At 42.0% G+C, this 22620-nt stretch overlaps 1 protein-coding gene across 3 annotated transcripts in view; it reads right to left on the bottom strand.

Annotated features, from left to right (window-relative positions):
• PLEKHG1 (pleckstrin homology and RhoGEF domain containing G1) overlaps positions 1–22620 on the bottom strand; it is a 243742-nt gene that overhangs the window by 150683 nt on the left and 70439 nt on the right. The window contains exon 1 of one of the 3 annotated variants that reach the window (XM_031012454.2): positions 9263–9485. The exons of 1 other annotated variant lie outside the window; for it this stretch is intronic. In XM_031012454.2, coding sequence (XP_030868314.2) covers positions 9263–9341 — 79 coding nt within the window. In that variant the 5' untranslated portion in view covers positions 9342–9485. Of the gene's footprint in view, positions 1–6122; positions 6407–9262; positions 9486–22620 lie in introns of those variants that run through there. One more of the 3 variants, XM_055390848.1, reaches the window with a different exon arrangement.

The following is a 22620-nucleotide window of genomic DNA, read 5'->3' as shown; positions in this document are numbered from 1 at the left end:
TGGTGTTTCACTATGTTGGCCAGGCTGGTTTCGAACTCCTGACCTCAAGTGATTCAACCGCAGGAACAGTTCCCTGAGGTCTACATATTAAATCCAAGCTCCTTATCTTGACATTTAAGGCCTTCTATGTTCTGACCTGGAACTTCAGCCATATGGACATCTCAACATTCCCCCAAATGTCATTTGCTTTCATTCCTCTGTGCCTTTGCTTATGCTAACGCCTGCCCTTGGATGGCCTTTCCACTGTTTTCTACACAGAGAAATCACCAATGCACTCGCTCTGACAGTGTAACTAATTAATTTCAGTTTGACTTAGTAGAAACTTCATGAGTTAAAAGAGACTGAAAGTGTGACAAAAGCAAGTACTTACTTTCTCTTGGCCCAAATTTCAGAGTTGAAAGTATCCTCAATGGTTTGGAAGGCTCCATTCAAATTCTGCTTACTCTATACTCTCCCTTAAAATTAGCATTTTTTTCCCTCTGATATTCATTTAGTACTTATTTAATTCTGCCTATTCATATTATACTTGCAGCATTTCTTTAAATTTGTCTTCTCTAGATCACAAATGCTTTTTTGAGGTCAAGGACAAGCCTTAGGAAAAATTCTTTTCTTTCCAGCATGCCATTAGTTTTCCACATAGCAGCTGCTCAGTGAATATTTATTGAATCATCAGCCCATGATCATATTATTCTAATTAAAATGAGAGGCTTTTATCAAATGATAATTACATAGTTAATTATGAAGAAATATGGGAAAAGAGTTGTATTGTTGATCTGAAGTAAACTAAGAGTACAAGAGTCTATTAGATTCCATCAGAAAAGAGTGACAGATACAGTAAATTATTTTAAAGCATTATAGTCATTACCATTATTTATAAAATGGGTTAATTTTGAGTTTACAAATATAAAATACTTTCAGTACATAAACACAACAAACATTAAGTTGTGATGTGCAGTTTCTCCGTCTTTATTTTACTCATGCCTGAGGTTGCTAGGCCTTATATGGGGTGAGGTTAAAAATTCCTCACCCCATATAAAAAGTGACTTCAGTTGGGATTGACAGATGCCTAACCAGGCTTCCTCAAACTGCTCCCAGGCCTAACAAAGGAAATGGGCCATGTCCCAGCTGGACAGGAACCCGGATCCACCCCTGGTCTCTTGTTCCTTCAAGCCTAGGCTGGAAGTGAATGAGGAAACACAGTTTGGGTAGAACTTACAGTGGTTCAGTCATATTCTCTCCAATGGCTCCCCAAAACTTTTCCCAAGTCCTCAGTAAATATTTGGTGATTAACCGATTTTATCATCTGACATTTCTCCTAACATCATTGTTGAAAAAGAAAGTTGGCTGAGATTTACAATGACCTCTTCTCCCAAGGTGGGTGGTTGGACTTGGGAAGGAATGAGAACCATTCTACTGATAGAAGAAGAGGCTCTTCCCCAGCCAACATAATGACGGAAATGGTGGTTTAGAAAAAATCTTAAAAATTGCTCAGAGATGATTATAGGCTGTCATTAAGAAATGACGAAGGAAGGGCTTTCTTTTCGACTACAGGGTGTACAGCTCTACAGACAGAAATTATTATTTTATATTTAGGCCAACGGTAGTCTGTAGGCCTTTGAAATGTAAAAAGCAATAATAACTTAAGTATCTGGTTTGGCTTACAAAGCATCAAGACAGATTACACAGGCCATATATATAAACCAGGCTCTGTCCTTTATAACATTATTTCACTCATCCCTGAAGTATAACTGAAAATAAATACCTTCCTAAGAGTCTCTTCACACTTAAGTTGTATTTAAATAACTTAAATATAAAAATACCAGTAGATTGAAAAATACTTAAAGGATTTCATGACCAGGTTGGAAATTCAAGTGTATTAAAAGGAGAGAGAATGAAATAAAAGGGAATTAGAACAGACCATCTCATTAGTCATAAAAAGAAATGAACTTCTGATATGGATAGGTCTTGAAAATACTATACCAAGTGAAATAAGTCAAACAGAAAAGGATAAATATTAGTATTTCAGGTTTCTGAAGTCACTGCTATATTCACTGTGTGCCAACTCTGTGTAGGACAACCATGGTGGATTTAGACAGTATCAGGCCACGGAGATCTAGCTGGGTTCATCATCCAGATGAGGGAGGACTATGGGGAAAGTGAACAATGCATGCGCTGGGTTGCGGAAGAGCAACACAGCCCACATTCCAGTGTTCACAGGAGGCAGGGATCTGTGAGCTGAAGCAGCTTTCCAAAAGCAGGAGAATAGAATTCCTGCAATCACACAGGCACGAAAATAACCGTGATTCCACTCAACAAACCAAATAACTTGTTTGCAACATAAAACGTGCAAATGTTTGTTCCTGATTAGATCTTTGAGAGAGTGAGTGGGGAAATCATCTCCAGTAAAGACATCCTATGATAATTTTCACTCCTAATCCAGGGTTTCATTTTGCACCCTTCCTCTCACATCTTCCACACCTTTTGGAATAGCTGAAGCCCAGGAAGGGCATGTTTTAGTGTGCTGAATGGCAGGCTACTCATACACAAATATATGCATGCTTACTTTATTTGGACAGAAGCACTAGAAAAGTATACTTACATTTGATATTTGGAGGTGAAAAGTATGAACCACTGAAATAAACCTCTGTGTTCCGTTTCCTCACTCTAGTGAGGTGTGAAAAGCCTTCTTGAAGTAGTAGCAGCTTCTGTTTCAGTTGACTGAGCCCAGCACTGAGAAACAGTAACGATGTTGGTGGGGCCAAGATGTGGTGCAGTGTATGCTGCTTGGGTGATGGGCGCACCAGGATCCCACACATCTCCACTAAAGAACTTACTCATGTAACCAAATACCACCTGTACCCCCAATTACTTATGGAAAAATAAAATTTTTAAAAATCCAAAATAAAATAAATAAAAGAACAGTTATGAGTTTAAAGAACCTGTCTCAAGTCACACTGTTGAGCAGCCAGGAGACTCCCATCACCCTCAGTAATAAACACCATCAAAAGATCACTAAAGGCAGGAACTAGCCATTGTCAGATTTCCTGAGTTCACTTCTGACATGGTACAGTAAAATGCTTATAATATTCAACACATGGCCGTTTTATATTTACCAATTCTATGGAGCGGGAAACAATTGCAACTATAAATTTTAATGTCAAAAGAAAATATTATTCCAGAGAACAAAGAACTAAAGCTCAAAGATCATATTACTTCTTCTTCTTCTTCTGTTTTTCTTTTCTTTTCTTTTTTTTTGAGACAGAGTTTCGATCTTGTTGCCCAGGCTGGAGTGCAATGGCACCATCTCAGCTCACTGCAACCTCTGCCTCCTGGGTTCAAGTGATTCTCCTGCCTCAGCGTCCTGTGTAGCTGGTATTACAGGCATGTGCCACCACGCACGGCTAATCTTTTGCATTTAGTAGAGACCACCATGTTGGTCAGGCTGGTCTCGAACTCCTGACCTCAGGTGACCCACCCACCTTGGCCTCCCAAAGTGCCGGAATTACAGGCATGAGCCACCATGCCCGGCCAAAATCTGTTTTCTGAAACATAAAAGTAAAACCTTAAGAATCATCCATCTGTCCATTTCAGGATAAATTTGTTAAGTATTTTTTCTATGCCAGGTCCTGGACTAAATGTTAGAGAGAAAAAGATTTTTTTAACAAAGATTAACATATGGTTCCTGCCTTTAAAGAACTAACTGAAAATAAATACCTTCCTAAGAGTCTCTTCACACTTAAGTTGTATTTAAATAACTTAAATATAAAAATACCAGTAGGTTGAAAAATACTTAAAGGATTTCAAGACCAGGTTGGAAATTAAAGTGTACTAAAAGGAGAGAGAATGAAATAAAAGGGAATTAGAACAGACCATCTCATTAGTCATAAAATGAAATGAACTTCTGATATGGATGGGTCTTGAAAATACTATACTGAGTGAAATAAGTCAAACAGAAAAGGATAAATATTAGATAATTCCACTCATACAAAATGTCTAGTAAATTCCCAGAGGAGAATGGGCAAATTCATAGAGACAGAAAATAGATTAGAAGTTATCAAAGACAGGACAAGAGGAGAACAGAGTTACTGCTTAATGGTTACAGAATTTTTGTTTGGGGCGATAAAAAGTTATAAAAATACTGGTGATGGTTGCATAACATTGTGAATACAACTAATGCCACTGAATTGCACATTTAAAATGGTTAAAATGGCAAATGTTATGTTATGTATATTTTACCACAGCTTAAAAAGTAAATAATGTAATATACCTAAAACCACTGAATTGTACACTTTAAATGGTAAATTGTGTGGCACATGAATTATATCTCAAGACACTGTTTTTTAAAAAATCTCTTACATGTTAGCATAGTTTTTACTATGTTTTTACTTTGTTACCTTGCAAAGCTCTGAATGTTGTTACAGAAATTTGTCAAATTTATCAGGAGAGTATGAGATAAGAGAGAAAATGTTAGATTAAACGGTTGGGCTTGGTGGCTTATGGCTGTAATCCCAAAGAGAGAAGGCCTCTTTGGGAGGCCAACGCAGGTGGATCACCTGAGGTCAGGAGTTCAAGACTAGCCTGGCCAATATGGTGAAGCCCTGCTTCTACTAAAAAATACAAAAATTAGCCAAGCGTGGTGGAGCATGCCTGTAATCTCAGCTACTCAGGAGGCTGAGGTATGAGAATCACTTGAACCCGGGAGGCGGAGGTTGCAGTGAGCCAAGATCACGCCACTACACCCCAGCCTGGGTGACAGAGTGAGACTCCATCTCAAAAAATAAAATAAAAAAAAAAAACAAAGAAAGAAAATGTAAGATTAAGAGTCTGGGACATGTGATTCCAGGCCTGCTTTGCCACTTTATTGGCTGTGCTGCCTGAAGCTCAGTAATCAACTTCCCTGAGCTCTGTTTTCTCATCTGAGAAGCAAAGGAGCAAAATCAGATGATTAATTTTTTAAATACTGTGATTCGCACTTCTTACGGAATGCCTAGGTTTTACAAATAATCACTCATCCTTTGGCAGTTAAGAACATAGAACAGCCTTGTCTCGTTTGGATACCCGGTTAAATGACAAATTTACTATCTTGCAATGAATACTTATCAGGCTATTTTCAAAAGAGTTTCTTGGCTGGACTCTTCTTAAATATAGCCAGCCTGAAAAGTATGGCTGGAAACCACTGTCCAAACAAAACAGATGATAACATTTGTTTTTTATACCTCTTAAAAGTAGATTAGCTATAGATCAGAGCACGCCACTGCCTAAAAAAATGTCTGGTATATATTTGCTTTCAATACATATTTGTTGAAATGCAAGAACACTCGTGTTTACTCCCTAGGAGACTCTCAGGGCGTGGGGTCAGATGAGAGCATGGAGGGGCAGCAGGCCAGCTCTGAGAGCCCCTGGGAGTCTATGACTTCTGGGCTCAGACTTGCTTCCTCAGCTGGCACTGTGTTCCTCCCATGGGTCCATCGTCGGCAAGACCAAAGAGCTCCCTTCTAGTAAGTACCATTAAGGAGTCCAAGGTCCAGACAGAAGGGAACGAGGTCAGGTATTTCCAAAGTATTTCATTCTAATGAAAATTTATTTCAGAAAAAGGCCATAATAACCCTTTGAACTAAGTTAACAAGAAAGCTATATTTTTGTCACTAGTTCTATTGTTGCCTCAAAACAATAGTAACAAAACAGAAAATAAAAAGAATTACTGAGAAAACCCAGAAATTAAGTACTCTCCACATCTCCCATTCCAGACATAATAAAGTGATGCAATTTAGACTAAAATTTGCCAAAAGCCAGTATACCTTTTTCATCCTACTAGGCAAACACAAATACCACAGAACAAGAATTCCATCTTAAAGTAAAAGCTCTGGAAATAAAAGAAGGTAGTAATAATCTTTTACTATGTGACTACTGAAGGTATTACGTGACTACTGAAGTCTTTGATTAGGAAAGGAAAATAGACCTCCCACAAGTAAAATTAGTCACAATTTATGATAACCTGAGAAGAAAAACAGATTCTGGATTTGTCAATTCCATTTGAAGGTGGAGAAAAGCTTATAAGCTCATGATCACCCTCTGAACCCTTTACAAAGGGCCACACAATCACATCAAGGTGTCAAACATACCCTGAATTGCAATTCCATCTTGGCTCGGTCGGATAAGAAGTTTTGACTCAGCCCTTTGAGGAGAGCTTCGATTCCTCCATCCTCTGACCAAAGCCCCCACCATAGCTGCTGGCAGCATGCTCCCCAGGTCGCCGTGGTCCTGCCTTGGTGGGTGGGGGGGCCCGGTCAGGCTGTCACCGCAGGAGAATCATGTCTTCCTTGCAGGTGCTACACCCAAGGCTGACAGGTCCGGGCAGTTCCTCCCGCCCTCATCTCCCGCCCACATTCTCATCCTTCTTGCGTTGTCAGACCTCCCTCGGGAGGCCCAGGGAAAGAAAGCTTGGGAGGTGAGACAAGAGAAAAACAGACAACAGGAAACATAAAAATGAAGAATAGGAATAAAGTCAATCAACAGAAGAGAAAGGCCAATATCATAAAAGCACAGTCTCCTTTATATGAGTGATCATTTTCGATGCTTCATTTTTTACTTAAAGTCTAATTTTTCAACAAGCAAAAATGACCAGGTGTGGGAGGGCTGAGGCGGGGCATGTACCTGCATACCTATTTCTCTTTTCTCAGACTATTTTCCTTGCTAAATTGGAAGAGCTTTCAGGCAATTGTTTTTCCAAAGAGAACCATCTTCTACATAAACAGAACTTGTTTACCATATAAGAAAAGTATTTCTAATGTTTGGAGTGTTCACAGAATTATACTGGCATTTGAGAATGACGAAAGTTGGTTAAGAGATTTAATAAAAATCCCAATCAAGTAAACTCTCAAAGACTTTTAAAAGATGAATCGAATCCAATGACCTAATTAGCTCTTCTGTGGAGCCCAGGTAGAGGTGCCTCATCCTGACCAGCTGGTGCCTGAGCTGAGCTCATACAGGACACTGCTCCCGTGTGCCCCCTACTGGTCAGGTGCCAGGTGCACACTGGGCAGTGACCAATGACTGCATTGAAACAGGGGGAGGAGCAAGTAGCTCTAGAAAGTTCTAGAATCCCTTGGCCATCTCTGTATGCTATAGTCATTCAGCCTAGGTGGTAGAAGTTGAGATTGAATTGGCTGTAGGCAGCCTGAGAGGTTTTGGTATCATTTACTGTTGTTATGACTTTTACGGGTTACACAGATGGAATGATCCATGCCTGATTTCACTCTTTTTTCCCCCCTTCCCTAGTTACATCTTATTTAATTTAATAAGATCAAGATAGTTTCTGCAGGAGGTGGGCAAATTCCCCGTATCACCTAAAACTGATCACATTTAAATAAAACTACAATTTACCAAAGAAAGAGTATTCTGAGGATACACACCTTACATATTCATTTTGTTGACATTTACCTTATTATTTTGACCTTTCCAAAATTCAGAAAACCTTTAGTATCACTGTGGTCAGAGAGAAAGTCGAAATGCAGGATGGGATTTTAAAATGGTAGAAGAGTAGGAAGCTATTGGCTCTATTCTCTCCACACCCCAATCTCAGGGCGGGATTCCTGCAGCACCATCTCGGAGGGGCAGCCCTTGATGAGAGGCACATGTCCTGGGCCTCCTTGTTGGGTGCCTCTCCTTCCTCACTGGAGTGGGATTCCTCTTTTCCACGGGAAGCTCCTTCCGCCACAGAGGGCTGAGCTGGGCTCAGATGGGTTCAGCGGATTGCTGCTCAGGGGCAAAGCCACCTACTCTCTAGGGAAAAGGGCAAAGAGGCCTTCAAAATCTCTGTTCCTGTCACACCCAGAGTCAATAAAACAGGCTGAAGCTGTCTTCTGCTGGGGCCACGCCCTGTGGGAGTGGGGTGGCATCAGGGAAGAGAGCAGGGGAGCCCAGTGCTCAAGTATGGGGTTTGGTCCTGTCTTGGAAGAGGGGGTTAAGGAGAGATCTTGAGGAACAGCCCAGTGTCACTCATTGGAGACAGGATCAGGAAGTGGGAACACAGCTGTGCATTCACCTGGAACCATCTCTTTGGAACTTCGTGTGCAGGAGACTGCAAGGGCTGAGAATTAGGAGTGGTAGGGAGTTGAAGAGAGCCTCTATCAAGAGAAGCAGAAGCAACTTTGACCCCATCCTTAGGGTGAGGTGGCAAAGAAAACGCAGCGATGCTGAAAGCACACACGTGCTTCCTTAACCGGACCTGCTGCGGGTGAACCACGCCTTTCCCGGAGATGCAAAGGGAAGCAGCTCAACAGCAAGCCCATGAAGTCATTTCCCCCCCCAAACCTGTCTTATTGTAAGATACACCCCTACCCCCGGCCATGAAAAGGGACACACTGAGAGAAGAAACACATCTAAAGGACTCGGTATGAAGGCTATTAAAAATCTACTAACACCCTCCTATGGTGCTCTTCTTGGAGGCCTCGATCATTACTGTTGTCACAGATCCAAAAATCCTCATCCCCCATGGGCCAATCAGAAGTCCAAGGGGAGACACAGGGTTGGCCAGAACCATTTCGGAAGCACAGCAAACTGCCCAAATTCAGACACTGAGACCCCTGCACAGCTGCTGCCATCAGCCACCAGACAGCATATGGAGGTATGTGAGAAAGTAGGCGGATGGAGCCAGTTGAAATTTCAAATACTAGTCCCCAAGCCGCACCTGGATTTCCCACGTAGGAGAACCTCCTTTGTGCATTCGTCATTCCCTAAACAGCCAATCACAGTACTTCTCGCACTTTGTTGCGATGATTTACTTGTTACAGTTTGTCTCACGCAACTATCTATCCCCAAGCCTCAGGGGGCACTTAATGGGATGGAGATTCCCAGGACTTGCTCTGAAATGGCTGTTCTATGAGGTCTAAGATAGTGCCAGGGAGCCTGCATTTTCTAACGCTTTCCACATTTGCTTACATTGTCAGCCTGGATCTAAGGATAATATGAAGATGCCAATTTACTAGCCTGAGGGCTTCTTGAAGTCATGGACCACAGCCTTCTTTGTGCCCAGCATAGCGTATGTACCCAGCACATAGACTGTTGGGTGAAGACAGTCCCGGAGGCCAGGGACATCTACCTGCGGTCTCCGCCCAAGGAGGCTGCCTGATACTTTTATCCTTCCATGAAACCCACTACTTGCCACTGCCCTTGCCACCACCCTGGCTGCAGGTGCCAAACCATAGGATGCTCCATCTTACCTCCATCCCAGGCCCCCTCAATATTCCCATATTTCACTCGCCTGTGATGCTTTGGCCCAGAACACGATTTGTCCAGGCAGCAGTTTCCTGCCTCTTCCGCCCCACCAAGAATGGCTCCATCTTTCCTTCAGACGTCCTATGCCCTGGATACTAGCGCAGAGGGGTCCGTGCGTCAACTCAGGGTTCAAGTTGAACAGCATCATTGAACACTCTGTCATCCTTAGTTTGCCAGTTATAGCAGGTGGACGCACAGTGTCCAAGGTTTTCCCCAACAGGAAGCTAAGTGATGACCGTGACTGCTGTGGGAACAGCAGTGGTCAGGAAGAGGAAGAAGGGTAATGTCCTGCCTGGGAGGTCAGCGCCACCCTTCCACACACACACACGTGCTTCCTTCACCGGACCTGCTGCGGGTGAACCACACCTTCCCCCGAGATGCAAAGGGAAGCAGCTCAACAGTGAGCCCATGAAGTCATTTCCCTCCTGAACCTGTCTTATTGTAATATACACCCCCTCTCCTCTCAAGAAAAGGGACTCACTGAGAAAGGAAACACATCTAGAAAACCAGAATCATCCTGAAGGCTGTTTAAAGACCAGTGTGGCTCACAACAAACTTTCGTTCATGGGTGTTTGTTGCTAATGTCCTATCATGACGAGTTGACAACTATTCTCTAAATTTCATAAACATAAATACTGTCCCCATCTGCCCTCTACAGAGGATAAGGTTGACTCGGGCCATGTGTCTCTCTGGAGTCTCTTAGGGCCTAATGTGGTTCTGAGCACAAAGAACACATGCCAATTGAAGAAACGTGTGTCAAGCTGTGATGATGTAGTTGTCAACTGTTAAGATGCGCACGAAGCCATCAGCATTAAGTATGACATCCGACTCTGTAGCAAATACTTGACCTCCTACTATAACGTCAGGGAGGAGTCTTGGGGTAAGGGTGGGGCTGTGTGTGGTATGTTTCATCCTCACTCCTGCTGTTCTCTCACCAGGAGCACCTGGTCTCTCTTTAACCCGCATATACCTCTCTTGGGGGCAGGACTCAGGAATTAGACTGGCATGCATAGGAAGGGAAAACTGGGCAGGCATGATCTGGCTGCACTCTTGCTTTCGGGGCACAGAGCTGCCCACTGGTAGCACCCGCTTTGCCTCCCCCCTGCAGGTGCAAAGTCTGCTCCCGTGTGTGAAGGGCTGCTCAGGTCAGCCTGCCATCTAGGAAGTTTCCGATTCTGAGTTCGGTATTAGGACGGCTGCACACCCAGACATGAGACACAATCTCCGATGTCAGCTTATCAGCAATAAAGGTGAGAGTTTAGTCTCCCTCTGCCTTCCTGCTTGGTTTCAAATTCTCAAACTGGGCAGAACCTGGCCGGGTGGAAAGGGTCTTCACTGCCCTTTCCCCAAGCCTCCATGTCTGGTGGACTGGCTCAGGGACATGCATTTGAGGAACAAAATGACCCCCGGAGATGGTGGCTTCTGACAGATGCGGCACTGTGGGTGTGGGCCATTGGTTTCTCATGTGGCCACTCGCAGCACAGTGTTTTGTGCCACACTTTGCTTTTGCAGTCTTGCAGGTGGCCTTTATCGTGGCCTGGTAAGCAGCTTTAGTGCACTTTTTACTTTGGCAGCTGACTCAGCTGCTGACAACTTTGCCACAGGTGAGTGGCTCTTTCTGGAGTGTCGCTGGGCCTGCCAGCACAAGGCCCAGACATGCAGGCTCAGGTCTCACCATGCACAGAGGCTGCATGGCCTCAACAAGGTGGTCTTAGCCTAACTGTGGGGGAAGGGGGAATTTAGGGAGCAGGCATCACGCTTGCCCCTCATCAGATGTACTGAGGCAGAGTCAACTGTAGGTAAAGCAGAGTCTTTGTGTTAATAGGCTTTTTAGAATTGGGGTGGAACCATATTGCAAAGCACCATGCTCTGTGCACACTGCAGAGTGGGGTTTAGCTTTAAAGGATCACTGCCTGGCCCATTCAGCCATACTTCATCAGCGGCTGCAAATTCCATTCTGTACTCAAGGCCAAAAAGAAATTGAGGAGCGGCAAAGTTTGGGTTCAGGAAGCTCATTCACAGGTTTCAGGGTCTCCCTGCACTACAGGGCCTCAAGTTGGCTCCGAATCGCTGGGTTCTCTCAGACACCACCGGGACTCTGCTCCTGGCTGCATTTAGGGAAGGATAACTGTGCAAAGCTGACTACTCCAGGGGATGGGGAAAAAAGGTTTTCTAAATTTGGAGGATGTGGAACCATCTGTGTATATAGAATTCTCAATACAAAGAACATGGAGGAAATTCTACAACTCTTTTTTTAAGAAGGGAAATTAAAAAAAAAAAGACGATCCACTATTATCCTTTTTTTTTTTTTGAGACAGAGTCACGCTCTGTCGCCAGGCAGTGGCACGATCTTGGCTCACTGCCACCTCTGCCTCCTGGGTTCAAGTGATTCCTCTGTCTCAGCCTCCTGAGCAGCTGGGACTACAGGCACACACCATCACACCCAGCTAAATTTTGTATTTTCAGTAGAGAGGGGTTTTCACCATGTTGGTCAGGATGGTCTTGATCTCTTGATCTACCCGCCTCAGCCTCCCGAAGTGCTGGGATTACAGGCATGAGCCACCATGCCCGGCCTATTATCCTTTCTTTTCTCCAAGTGATAACCACTACCCAGGCTGAATTGTTCTGAACTGGATGTTGCACAAAATTGACCCGACCACTCGCTAACTCCCATGCTGTCTTTACAGTCCTCAGCATTGCAGTGGCCATATATATGAGAAAAGCAGGGGAAACACCAATGCATGTATGGTTTCTGCTAAAATAAGTTAATCCATGAAAAATGCATTTGTAAATTCATATAGAATTTGGACTTTACATGAGCATTACTGCCTAGAGATTACTTCCCAAGGGCACCTCCTCTTTGTCTGTCCTAATGGTGGGAAAATGTGCTTAAACTTGCCCATCCAAGGCAACTTTCCCGTGATTCTCAGTGTGTCCTCCTCCAGCTGTAGCCCTCTTCTTCCTTCAAGTGTAAAAGCTACAAATGGGTTATCTGTACTCACTGTCTTCATCTCTTCCCCAACTCGCTCCAATCTAGTCTCTTCCCCGCTTCACCGCACACATCCCCAACCAAAACAGTTCTCTGTAATATGATGCTGCTTAACCCAACTGGTATTTATCAGTCTCTTCTGCATATAACTTCTTGGAAACATCTGATACTTCTGGCCACTGTTTTCATATTAAGCATTGTCCTGCTTTGGGGACCATGGCCCCTTAGAATCCTGGTTTTCCACCTCCCTGTACCAACATCCCTCTTCAATCTCCTTTGCAGGATCAGCCAATGACTCATTTATATTTTCAGCCCAAACTTCTGAGCACCAGACCAGTATATCCAAGTGACTATTTGATAGCTCAGCTTTGAGATTTCACAGGAAACTGAAATGTAATATACCCAAAATGAAACACAACTTCCCTCCCAAACTGGACCCTCTTCCAAGGAATGTCACTATCATTTGTGGGGTTCTGCAAACCAGAAATTTCAGAGCCATCCTTTCCACCTTTTTTCCATCACTCCACATATTCAAATCATTATCACCTCTAGTCAATTTCTTTACTTCTTAATTCACTCGCATGTCACTTCCTTTTCTCCATCTCTACCCTGGTCATCTTCCATCTGTACTAGTACAACGTTCTACTAAATATTCTCTGGAGGGGAGAATTATAGTGCCATGATCATTCAAATGGCAGACCTGATGTCACCCTATCCTTACCCCATCAGCTGAAAACTCTTCCATGCCTCTTCATTTCTTCTAGGATAAGGATCACAACCTGTATGTAACCTGGCCTCCAGCACTCACATGTTCCCATCCTGGACCCCTTGCTGACTTTACTGGCCTTCTCTCCCATACCACGCCAGACACACCACTCATCTCTAAGTCCCTCCAAAGCTCACTGTCTCTCCACATTGCTTTTCTGCCCCCACCTCAGTTCCTGCTCACCTGTCAGACCTCAGCATGGCGATCACCTCCTCATGACAATGCCTACCTGTATTTTTTTTTTCCTTTATGGCATTTATAATTACAATGGATATCTGGCTTACAGCCATCTCTCCTACTAGTCTAGTTTAATATACTGATGGGGTGGCGGGGAAAGCGCGTGTGTTTTTTTGCCTGCATCAAATTCCCACAGCCTGAAACAGCACCTGGCACAGAGTACATACTCAACGAATGCTTGCTGAATGACTGAATGAACAACTATACTGCCCTGAGGACTTTGGTATAATTAGTGTGGGTGATATTTCTATCACAGCTGTTGTAATTTTTTAAAGTATGCTATTGCTTATAATTAGGTAAAGAAGCAAGCCTGTAATTATGAACTCATTCCCATGGGAAAACATGATTTGCTTTATGATAACTACTTTATTTTATGGATTCTTCAAAGAGAACACTTTGGTGAAAAGTGAGCTGCCTGTATTTCTCCCTTACTTACATTTAATATTCACATCTTCTCTGCCCTGAGAAATGCTATATTGCTGAACATAGCCATGAAGTTCAAGAAATTTAACAAATAACTAAATATCTCTTCGGAGCTTAATATTTATTATATGATTACAACTTACATTAAATTATATTAAAAACTGTTATTAATAACAGAGCAACTCAGAAAAGTCAAGGCAATGGTGCTTACTCATGCCAAACCTTTAAAATCCTACAAACATGATTTCTGTATTTATTTTCTCCTCTATATCAAAGCAAGGCAAGGCTACCATACGTCATTATGGCACTTTCACTCACACACACAATTTAATAAGAGTTTAAAATTTAGATTTTGTAGAAAATTGCTCATTAATATTGTTTTTTCAGAGATTTATTACTTATTTTCTCAGCAATGAAAGGTAATGAATTTAGGCTGATTTCTAGTTTATAATTAATTGATATTCAGAGATTTCAGGTTTTAAAACTGCAATATCAGTGATAACCTAATATGATAAAACCCAGGTTTTCTAATCATATTTAAAAATCACCTAGAAATATTTTGTCTTTAATTCACATATTCATTTGCTCATGATTGGTTAGAACCTATTCCTAACACCACCTCAAGATTTGGCCATTGGAAATAACCATCTTTAGCAAAGCCTTTGTTATTTGTAATTCAACCCTGAAATGTGAACACTATAAAATTTTAGAACTCTACATTAGATTGGTGCAGAACCTTAAGCCAGAGAGTATGCCAACATTTCTTTCTCTATTTTAAAGAGTATGTGGATTAATTACAAGGTGCTGACTGACCTGGATTAGTCTTTACCCCTGCCTGCACAAAATTAATTCCTACCATTTACATCAGTTAGATTATGTCAAGATGGGTAATTCAGGCTGAACCTAATATAAAAACTCCTGTTTCCTAGGGCATCTGAAGTTTACACAGATCTAGTGAAACAATTCCTACTTATATATTAATGGCATAAGGAGTTAAGATTTCTCCCTGCTCACTTTGTAGAGTTGTGAAAGCTATTCAGGCACTGCTTAAATTTAGGTGTTCATTGGGAATAGTTTTAAAACACTCAGCTATGGTGGAGGGGCCTGGGTGGGCAAGGAGAGATGTTGTTCAAGTGGTCCGAAGTTTCAGTGGGACAGGAGGAACGGGCTCTGGTGATCCATTACACAGCATGGTGACTGTAGTTAATGGTAACGTATTGTAGACCTCAAAAGAGTTAAAAGAATGGATTTTAAATGTCCTGACCACAAAGAACAGCCTGATTTGATCATTCCACAACGTATATATATATATGCATCAAAACATCACATTGTATCCCATAAATATATACAATTATCATCAATTAAAAATAACACTAAAAAACACTTTGCTACAAAAAGTCAGGGAACACACTGACCTATTTTGTTGCATTTTGTCTTTATGCATAATATAATACTCGTACTGACTTATTTATTTATTTGTTTATTTATTTTGGAGACAGGGTCTCACTCTGTCACCCAGGCTGGAGTACAGTGGCATAATTACAGGTCACTGTAACCCTGAACTCCCAGGCTCAAGTGATCCGCCCTCCTCAATCTCCCAAGTAGCTGGGACTACAGGTGTGCACCACCGTGTCCAGCTAATTTAAACTTTTTTTTTTCTTTTTTAGAGACGGGATCTCACTATGTTGCCCAGGTTGGCCTTGAATTCCTGGCCTCAAGTGATCCTCTTGCCTCAGCTTCCCAAAGCACTGACAGCATTCTACATGAGGGGTATGTATCAGGTGTGTGAACATAAGTGGGCCCCCAACTGGTCTTGTGTCTGCATGTGTCAGGAAGGGACCTAGATCATAAAGATGTCCCTAGAAGGGATGACATATGAATTGAGTCTGGAAGAACAAGCAGGTATAAATAGGAGTCAGCCAGCCTGGAGTCATGGGATGGGGTGAGAAATCAGTGTAGGCTTTTAAGGAGAGGGAGTGCCATGTGCAAAGACCCATGGTGCCTATCCAGTGGAACTGCAAGCAATGCAGTAGGGTAGAAACTGGTGGTGGTGTGTGTGTGTGTGCGTGCGTGTGTGTGTGTGTGTGTGTGTGTGTGTGTGTATAGGGGAAGAAACAAGAGACAAGACTGTAGAGGTAAGTAGGCACCAGACCTCATAGGGTCTTATGTATCCAGTAAAGACTTTGGACTGAATGTTTTAAATGGAGGAGTACCATAATCAATCAGATCTGCATTTTGAAAAGACAACTCTCAATGAAGTTGGAAAACAGACCAGAGGAAGAAACAATGCAAGTATGGAGATAGACACCTGCTAAGGAAGAGGTGGTGGCAGCCTGGATAAAGGCAGCTGCAGGGAGAATGCCTATAGTTTGAGAATTGATTGGATGGGGCTGGGCTATGAAGGAGAGGGAGGAGGGAGGGAAAGGCTGAAGCTTGTGGTTGAGGCACCTTGGGGCTGGCATTGCCATTCACTCCCAGGGTATGCATAGAAGAACGGGAGAGAGTTGGTTATAGGGTGGTGGGTGACTCAGGAAAATAATGAGTTCTACATTTTTAGATATGTAGGCTGTCACTAAGTATTTTTTCTCATTATAATTAATTCCATGAAGACATTTTTGAACATGAATTATGTTAGTGCCTTTAAGTTGCACCAGCTTCACCTTCAGGGTAGAATCTGTCTCCTTCATCTCCATTTCTCACAGCTTCTAGCACTGCAGTTGCTCAGTAAGTTCTTGTCTCATGACACCGTCGGGATAAACTGCCAGGAAGGAAGAGCTATAGCAGGTTCAAAGGGTAAGACTGTCATCATCCTTATTATATACTGTCAGGTTTTCTCCAAAAGGATTACATAGTTTACACTGTTAACAGTAATGCATGAATATAACCTGTTTCTCCACAACCTGTCCCTTGTTGATTTTTGACTTCCGTTTATTTGATAGGTGTAAAATGTTTCCATTTTAAAATGTATTTGAGTGTTATTTTCACATTTGGTTTCCTATTTGTTTTCCTTTGTGTAATAGCCGGTTTTATCCTTGGATCACTTATCCAATTAGAATCTGACATTGTGCTCACATTTATATAAATTCTTGTGTGGGCACATGAATTAAGTCTCCAATTTTTGCTGTGCATATTTTCCCATTTTGTTGCTTTCATTACGTTCTAGTTTTAAAAGGTTTTAAACTTCATATCAATACATATGTGCATCTTTGCCCTTTTCAATTTTCTCCTTCTTCAAAAAAATTTTCTTCTTTACAGCTGAAACTGTGCTACTGCAAATCTGTAATTCTTTAGTTCATTGGGAGTTCACTGTGATATATATTATATGGCTTGTGGTCTGAATCTTGAATATTTTTTCTTTTGAATTATATCTTGTATTAGTAACGATTTTTACTCACTTTTTACTCGTTTCATCTATGTTTTGTAGGTATTTAATGATATCTGCAATAAATGTTTATACAGTTTCTTTTTTGCTACTTAATTTCATCTTCTTAGATTTAAATAATCCTCATGCTTTTTCCCCCACTAAGAAAAGTAAGTTTTATCAGCCAGGTATGGTGGCTCATGCCTGTAATCCCAGCACTTTGGGAAGCCGAGGCAGGTGGATCACTTGAGGTCAGGAGTTTGAGACCAGCCTAGCCAACATGGCGAAACCCCATCTCTACCAAAAATACAGAAATTAGCCAATCACACCTCTGCACTCCAGCCTGGGCGACAGAGGGAGACTCCGTCTCAAAAACAAAAACAAAAATAAGTTTTATCATTAAAGACAAGAGGCCAAAATAAAACTATCTTAGGAAGGGGATAAAAGACCCTCCAAATATAACTGAAAGATAAGGTTGTAGGGAGGATCTCCCTTTGCCCAACTTTCTCCACTAATCCAGAAAGCGTGAGAGAAAAAGCAAGAATGGATGAGCATGTGTGATGAATGCACAGGAGACAGTGCACACAGCTGAGGGCACACACTTCGGTGTACAAAAGATCTGGGTGTGAGTCCTGGTTCTGCCACTTATGAGCTGTGTGTCTTCAGGTAAGCTCCTCAATCATGCAAGTTTGCCCATCTGCAGATTAATAAATGGTGTGAACAGAGATGGGACTGAAGGGGGAAGGAAGACTAATCAGCAGCTGTTATTATAGGTGATATAGGAAAAATGATCGTGTTCATGCAAAGAACTTGCCCTATACTGTCTGCTGGCATATGGTGAACTCCCAAAATGCTGCCTGTGGTTATTAAATATTTCTCGGCTAGGTCACTATATAAATCCATACCAAAGTTTTGAGCTTATTATTACATTTTTAAATAGCAAACGGTTTGCAATTTGTGTGTGTCTTTTTAAAGAAATGTTTGAGGTGGCCAGGCATGGTGGCTCACACCTGCAATCCCAGCACTCTGGGAGGCTGAAGCAGGCGGATTACTTGAGGTCAGGAGTTCGAAACCAGCCTGGCCAACATGGCGAAACCCCATCTCTATTAAAAATACAAAAATTAGCCAGGCATGGTGGTAGGTGCCTGTAATCCCAGCTACTCAGGAGGCTGAGGCAGGAGAATCTCTTGAACCCAGGAGGTGGAGGTTGCGGTGAGCTGAAATCATGCCACTGCACTCCATCCTGAGCGACAGAGCGAGACTCCATGGAGAGAAGAGAAGAGGAGAGAGAGAGAGAGAGAGAGAAGGAAAGGAAAAGAAAGTTACAGGTGTAATCTGGCATTAAGTAACTTGAAACAAAAGTGAAACTCAGGTGCCATAAGTGTAGGTCTATAATAACTGATAACAATGCTTTGAACTTGGCTAGCTCTCTACTCTTCATTTAGGTGGATATAATTCTTAGAAGAGTTTATATCACTTCCTGATTGCAGGTTAATTCTCAGGAAGAGAAGACAGCTTGGACTCTGAGGTCATTCTTTGTCATTAACAGTAGAGTAAAAGAGCAGTTATCCAAATTCCTTAAGAGATGAAAAGTTCTGCTTAACTGAACTTTCTGTTAACTTTAGGGTTAACGATAAAAACGTTTTTCAACGCTTGTTAATTTTTTTTTTTTTCCTAAACTGGGTCATGCACATCCCTATCTTGATAGGTAAAGGCAGTATACAAACTATAATTTAACCTTCCCCGATGATTCAAATTGTTGCCCTGCCTCAGGGTTGAATCTATAACAGAGAGTAGACTAAGAAGAAGGTGGAGGAGCTGGGATTAATAAACACTGATAGGCTGATGCACATTCAAAGATGCTTTTTTTCCTTAAATAAATTCCTCATGTCTACACACTTTGTGTGTGTGGTGTGTGGTGGAGAGGGAGGTTAGGCTCTCTTCTACAAACTGAGCTTAGAAAAAAACAGTTCATAGGGTGAGCGCAGTGGCACATGCCCATAATTGCAGCACTTTGGGAGGCCAAGTTGGGTGGAATGCTTGAGCCCAGGAGTTTGAGACCAGCCTGCAGCAACGTAGCAAAATCTCATCTCTACAAAAAATACAAAAAAATTTAGCCAGGCATGGTGGCTTACGCCTGTAGGCCCAGCTACTTGGGAGACTGAGATGGGAGAATCACCTCAGCCAAGGAGGTTGAGGCTGCAGTGAGTTGTGATTGTGCCACTGCACTCCAGCCTGGGTGACAGAGTAAGACCCTGAAAAAAGAGGAGAGGGAGTGGAGGCAAAAGGGAAAGAAAGGAAGGAAAGAAGGAAGGAAGGAAAGAAAGACAGGAAGAGAGAGGAAGGAAGGAAGGAAGAAGAGAAAAGAAAGAGTTCATTAAGAGCTTTGGCTTTCCTGAGTTGTACTTGACTACAAGTGTACACAATGCTCTAGAAGCTGGTGAGCTGAGAAGTGTTCTTGAATATATTTAAGGATTCGAAAGCAAGCATTGCCTATAGACAGGCCGAAGAAAATGAACTTTGTCTACCAAGATCTTCAGCTAAACACCTAGGGATCCTTCCATGTCTGGCTTGGGGGCTGAGTTAGCTATGGCTCTGCAGAGGTCACAGATTACACAGAATATTTGAAAGTAACGCAGTACTAGAGAGATGTGCATTTGCTTGAAGACAGAAAAGTCTTTTGCTAGAAGGAAGCTTACCTTAAAAGTTTTTTTTGGAACTTGTATGCATGATGATTTGCCCTTTTAGAGAGGATGCTAAAGGTTAATTTTCTGTGGCATAAGAACTGCAGATACATGCCAAAATTCTATTCCCAGACCTAAATTATATAATCAGAAATAGGGCATCCAAACTGAACATCAAATAGTCTTGCTTTCCGGCCGACTATGAAAAAAATCAGTTTCAATGTTTGAAGTAGGTGTTTGTTTATATAATGCAACCAACCATGACTGCCAAACACAGTAATTAAATGCTTTTACAAGTGAGAAATCTTGCCAGAATATGCAATTTGAAGGGGGAAATAAGCAGAGAGTTGATATGCAGTAGAAAATGCTGAATTATTTATTTCATTCTGCTCAAAAGTAGACACTTATGCTTTCAGTCTACCTGCAGAAATACTGAGAGAAATGAGAGCATCAGAAGGTGGCAGTTACTTTATTTAATCTTATCTTTTTTATCTATAAATGGTACAGTTTCTTCTCACTCAAACTTGAAAAATGAGGACTTCTCATCTTCCTGTCGTTATAAAATGACCTGGTTGGAAATGAAATTAAACATCTACAAATAAACAACAGATAACTATATTTTTCTTTTTCCAGTCCTTTAATTATCAACTAATTTTTTCTATCCTCTGATTTCACCTAAATGCTCCTACTGGTGAAATAGAGCATCAATTTAATATAGGCTAATACTTAGAATGAGCAACTAATGAAATATTTTCAAAGGATTCCACTTCTAAGACAATTGTGAAATCATCCTTAATCTCAATTTTCACTCATCTCCATGATCAAACGATATAAATGTTGTCTGGCTTCCCCTGGGAACTTAACGGAACATCGAGGAAAGCAGAGGAGGTAGCAGCAACTGCTAGACTTTGCACTGGACTTCCAACACCTCGTAGCATTAATTTATTCATATGAACACCCATGGAATCAGGCTCTAATTTTATCCACTGTATAGAGAGAAGGAGGGAGTACTTGCACAGCAGATAAAAGGTGAGTTAGGTGGGGGAAATATTGGGATTAAGACATAGCATTTTCTTTTTCCATTACCCAAAGAGTGGTTCTTTGATAACATCTGCATATTTTTTTGTGTCCTGGAGAATAACTTCTCTATTATCAGGGACCCCTTGGCCCAAGGGACCACCACCAGCTCTTGACTGGCCTGCAGCACAAGGCTTCTAACTTGTCATCCCTTTACCACCCCACTTTCTGTAATTCATTCTCACCCAATAGCTAGTGAATCTTTAGACAGCTGAACTGGATTCCATCACCCTCCTGCTTAAAACCTATAAATATAGTCCCATTGCATTTAGAATAAAAACCAAACTCCTTAACATGGTCTGCAAGGCTGTGCAAGAGCTAGTCCTCATCTCTCTCTCCAACCCCATCCCCACTTCTCACTGCCTCCAGCCTCGCTGGTTTTCCATTCATTCGCTCTTTCATTCATGTCCCAACTTCATGTAGGCCTTCCCTAATCTTTTCCTGTGACTAGAATGTAATCTCTTAGAGCATCCTGGTCTCCTCATTCATAGCACTGACCACAATTTAAAATAATATACTTGGGGTTTTTTAAACTGTTATCTTTCAGCTCCACTAGACTCTAAGCTTCTTGCAGGTGTCACTACCAATGTAAGCACTGTCTCCTCAGCACTTACTACAGTGCCCGGCATATGGAGTCCTTCCATAAATGTTGGCTCAGAGTGAGCAAGTGATTTCTGACTTGACCAATTCCTCAACAGTCTGGGGCACTGGTTCCTTCTTACCCATAATGGCTCTGTCCTTTCCTCTTTTAAGGAATACTCTAGGACGGAGGAAAAAGAAGCAACATATGGTGTGGATGCAGTGAACAGGGAACACTTCTACACTGCTGGTGGGAATGTAAACTAGTACAGCCACTATTGAAAATACTGTGGAGATTCCTTAAAGAACTAAAAGTAGATCTACCATGTGATCCTGCAATCCCACTACCAGGTATTTACCCAGAGGAAAAGAAGTCGTTATTCAAAAAAGATACTTACACATGCATGTTTATAGCAGAACAATTCACAACTGCGGAACCAACCCAAATTCCCATCAATCAATGAGTGGATAAATAAACTGGCATATATATATATGATGGAATACTATGTAACCATAAAAAGGAATGAATTAACAGCATTTGCAGTGACCTGGATGAGACTGGAGACTATTATTCTAAGTGATGTAACCCAGGAATGGAAAACCAAACATTGTATGTTCTCACTGGTATGTGGGAACTCAGCTATGAGGACGCAAAGGCATAAGAATGATACAATGGACTTTGGGGACTTGGGGGAAAGAATGGGAGGGAGGGCAAGGGATAAAAGCCTATAAATATGGTGCAGTATATGCATGGGTGATGGGTACCACTAAAGAACTTACTCATATAACAACAACAACAATAATAAAATAAAACAGAAAAAGAAGCAACATAAGCGTTAACATTATGTCATTTCCCTCAGCCAAATGGACTATGTGGGGTCAACAACCAACAGACCCTTTAGCTATCTATGTATGCTCATGTGGCCCAGGGTTTCCCCACTCTTCCCAGGATAAATAGGGAACCCCAAAGTTTTGCTGAATGAGCACAAGAATGCAAAAGCATTTTTTATTACCCTTAGTTCTAGGACTGACATGTTGGTACAACTCCAGGGGGCGCCCATGCTCAGATTTGTGACTGGTACTGGTAGCGCATGCTGCGGCTGTGTAGCGTAGGTGGCCGCCCTGCTCAGGGCTTCGATGTTGTCCTTCTGGGTTAGCCTTCCATCTCTGTGCCTTGTTCTTAGGTTTACTCTTTATTACAAACGCAACGTTTATCTTATACATGGCT

Source organism: Gorilla gorilla, chromosome 5, assembly GCF_029281585.2.
Source record: "Gorilla gorilla gorilla isolate KB3781 chromosome 5, NHGRI_mGorGor1-v2.1_pri, whole genome shotgun sequence".
Classification (NCBI taxonomy): domain Eukaryota; kingdom Metazoa; phylum Chordata; class Mammalia; order Primates; family Hominidae; genus Gorilla; species Gorilla gorilla.
The sequence above is the reverse complement of the archived record's forward strand: the minus strand, read 5'-3'. Positions and strand labels throughout refer to the sequence as shown.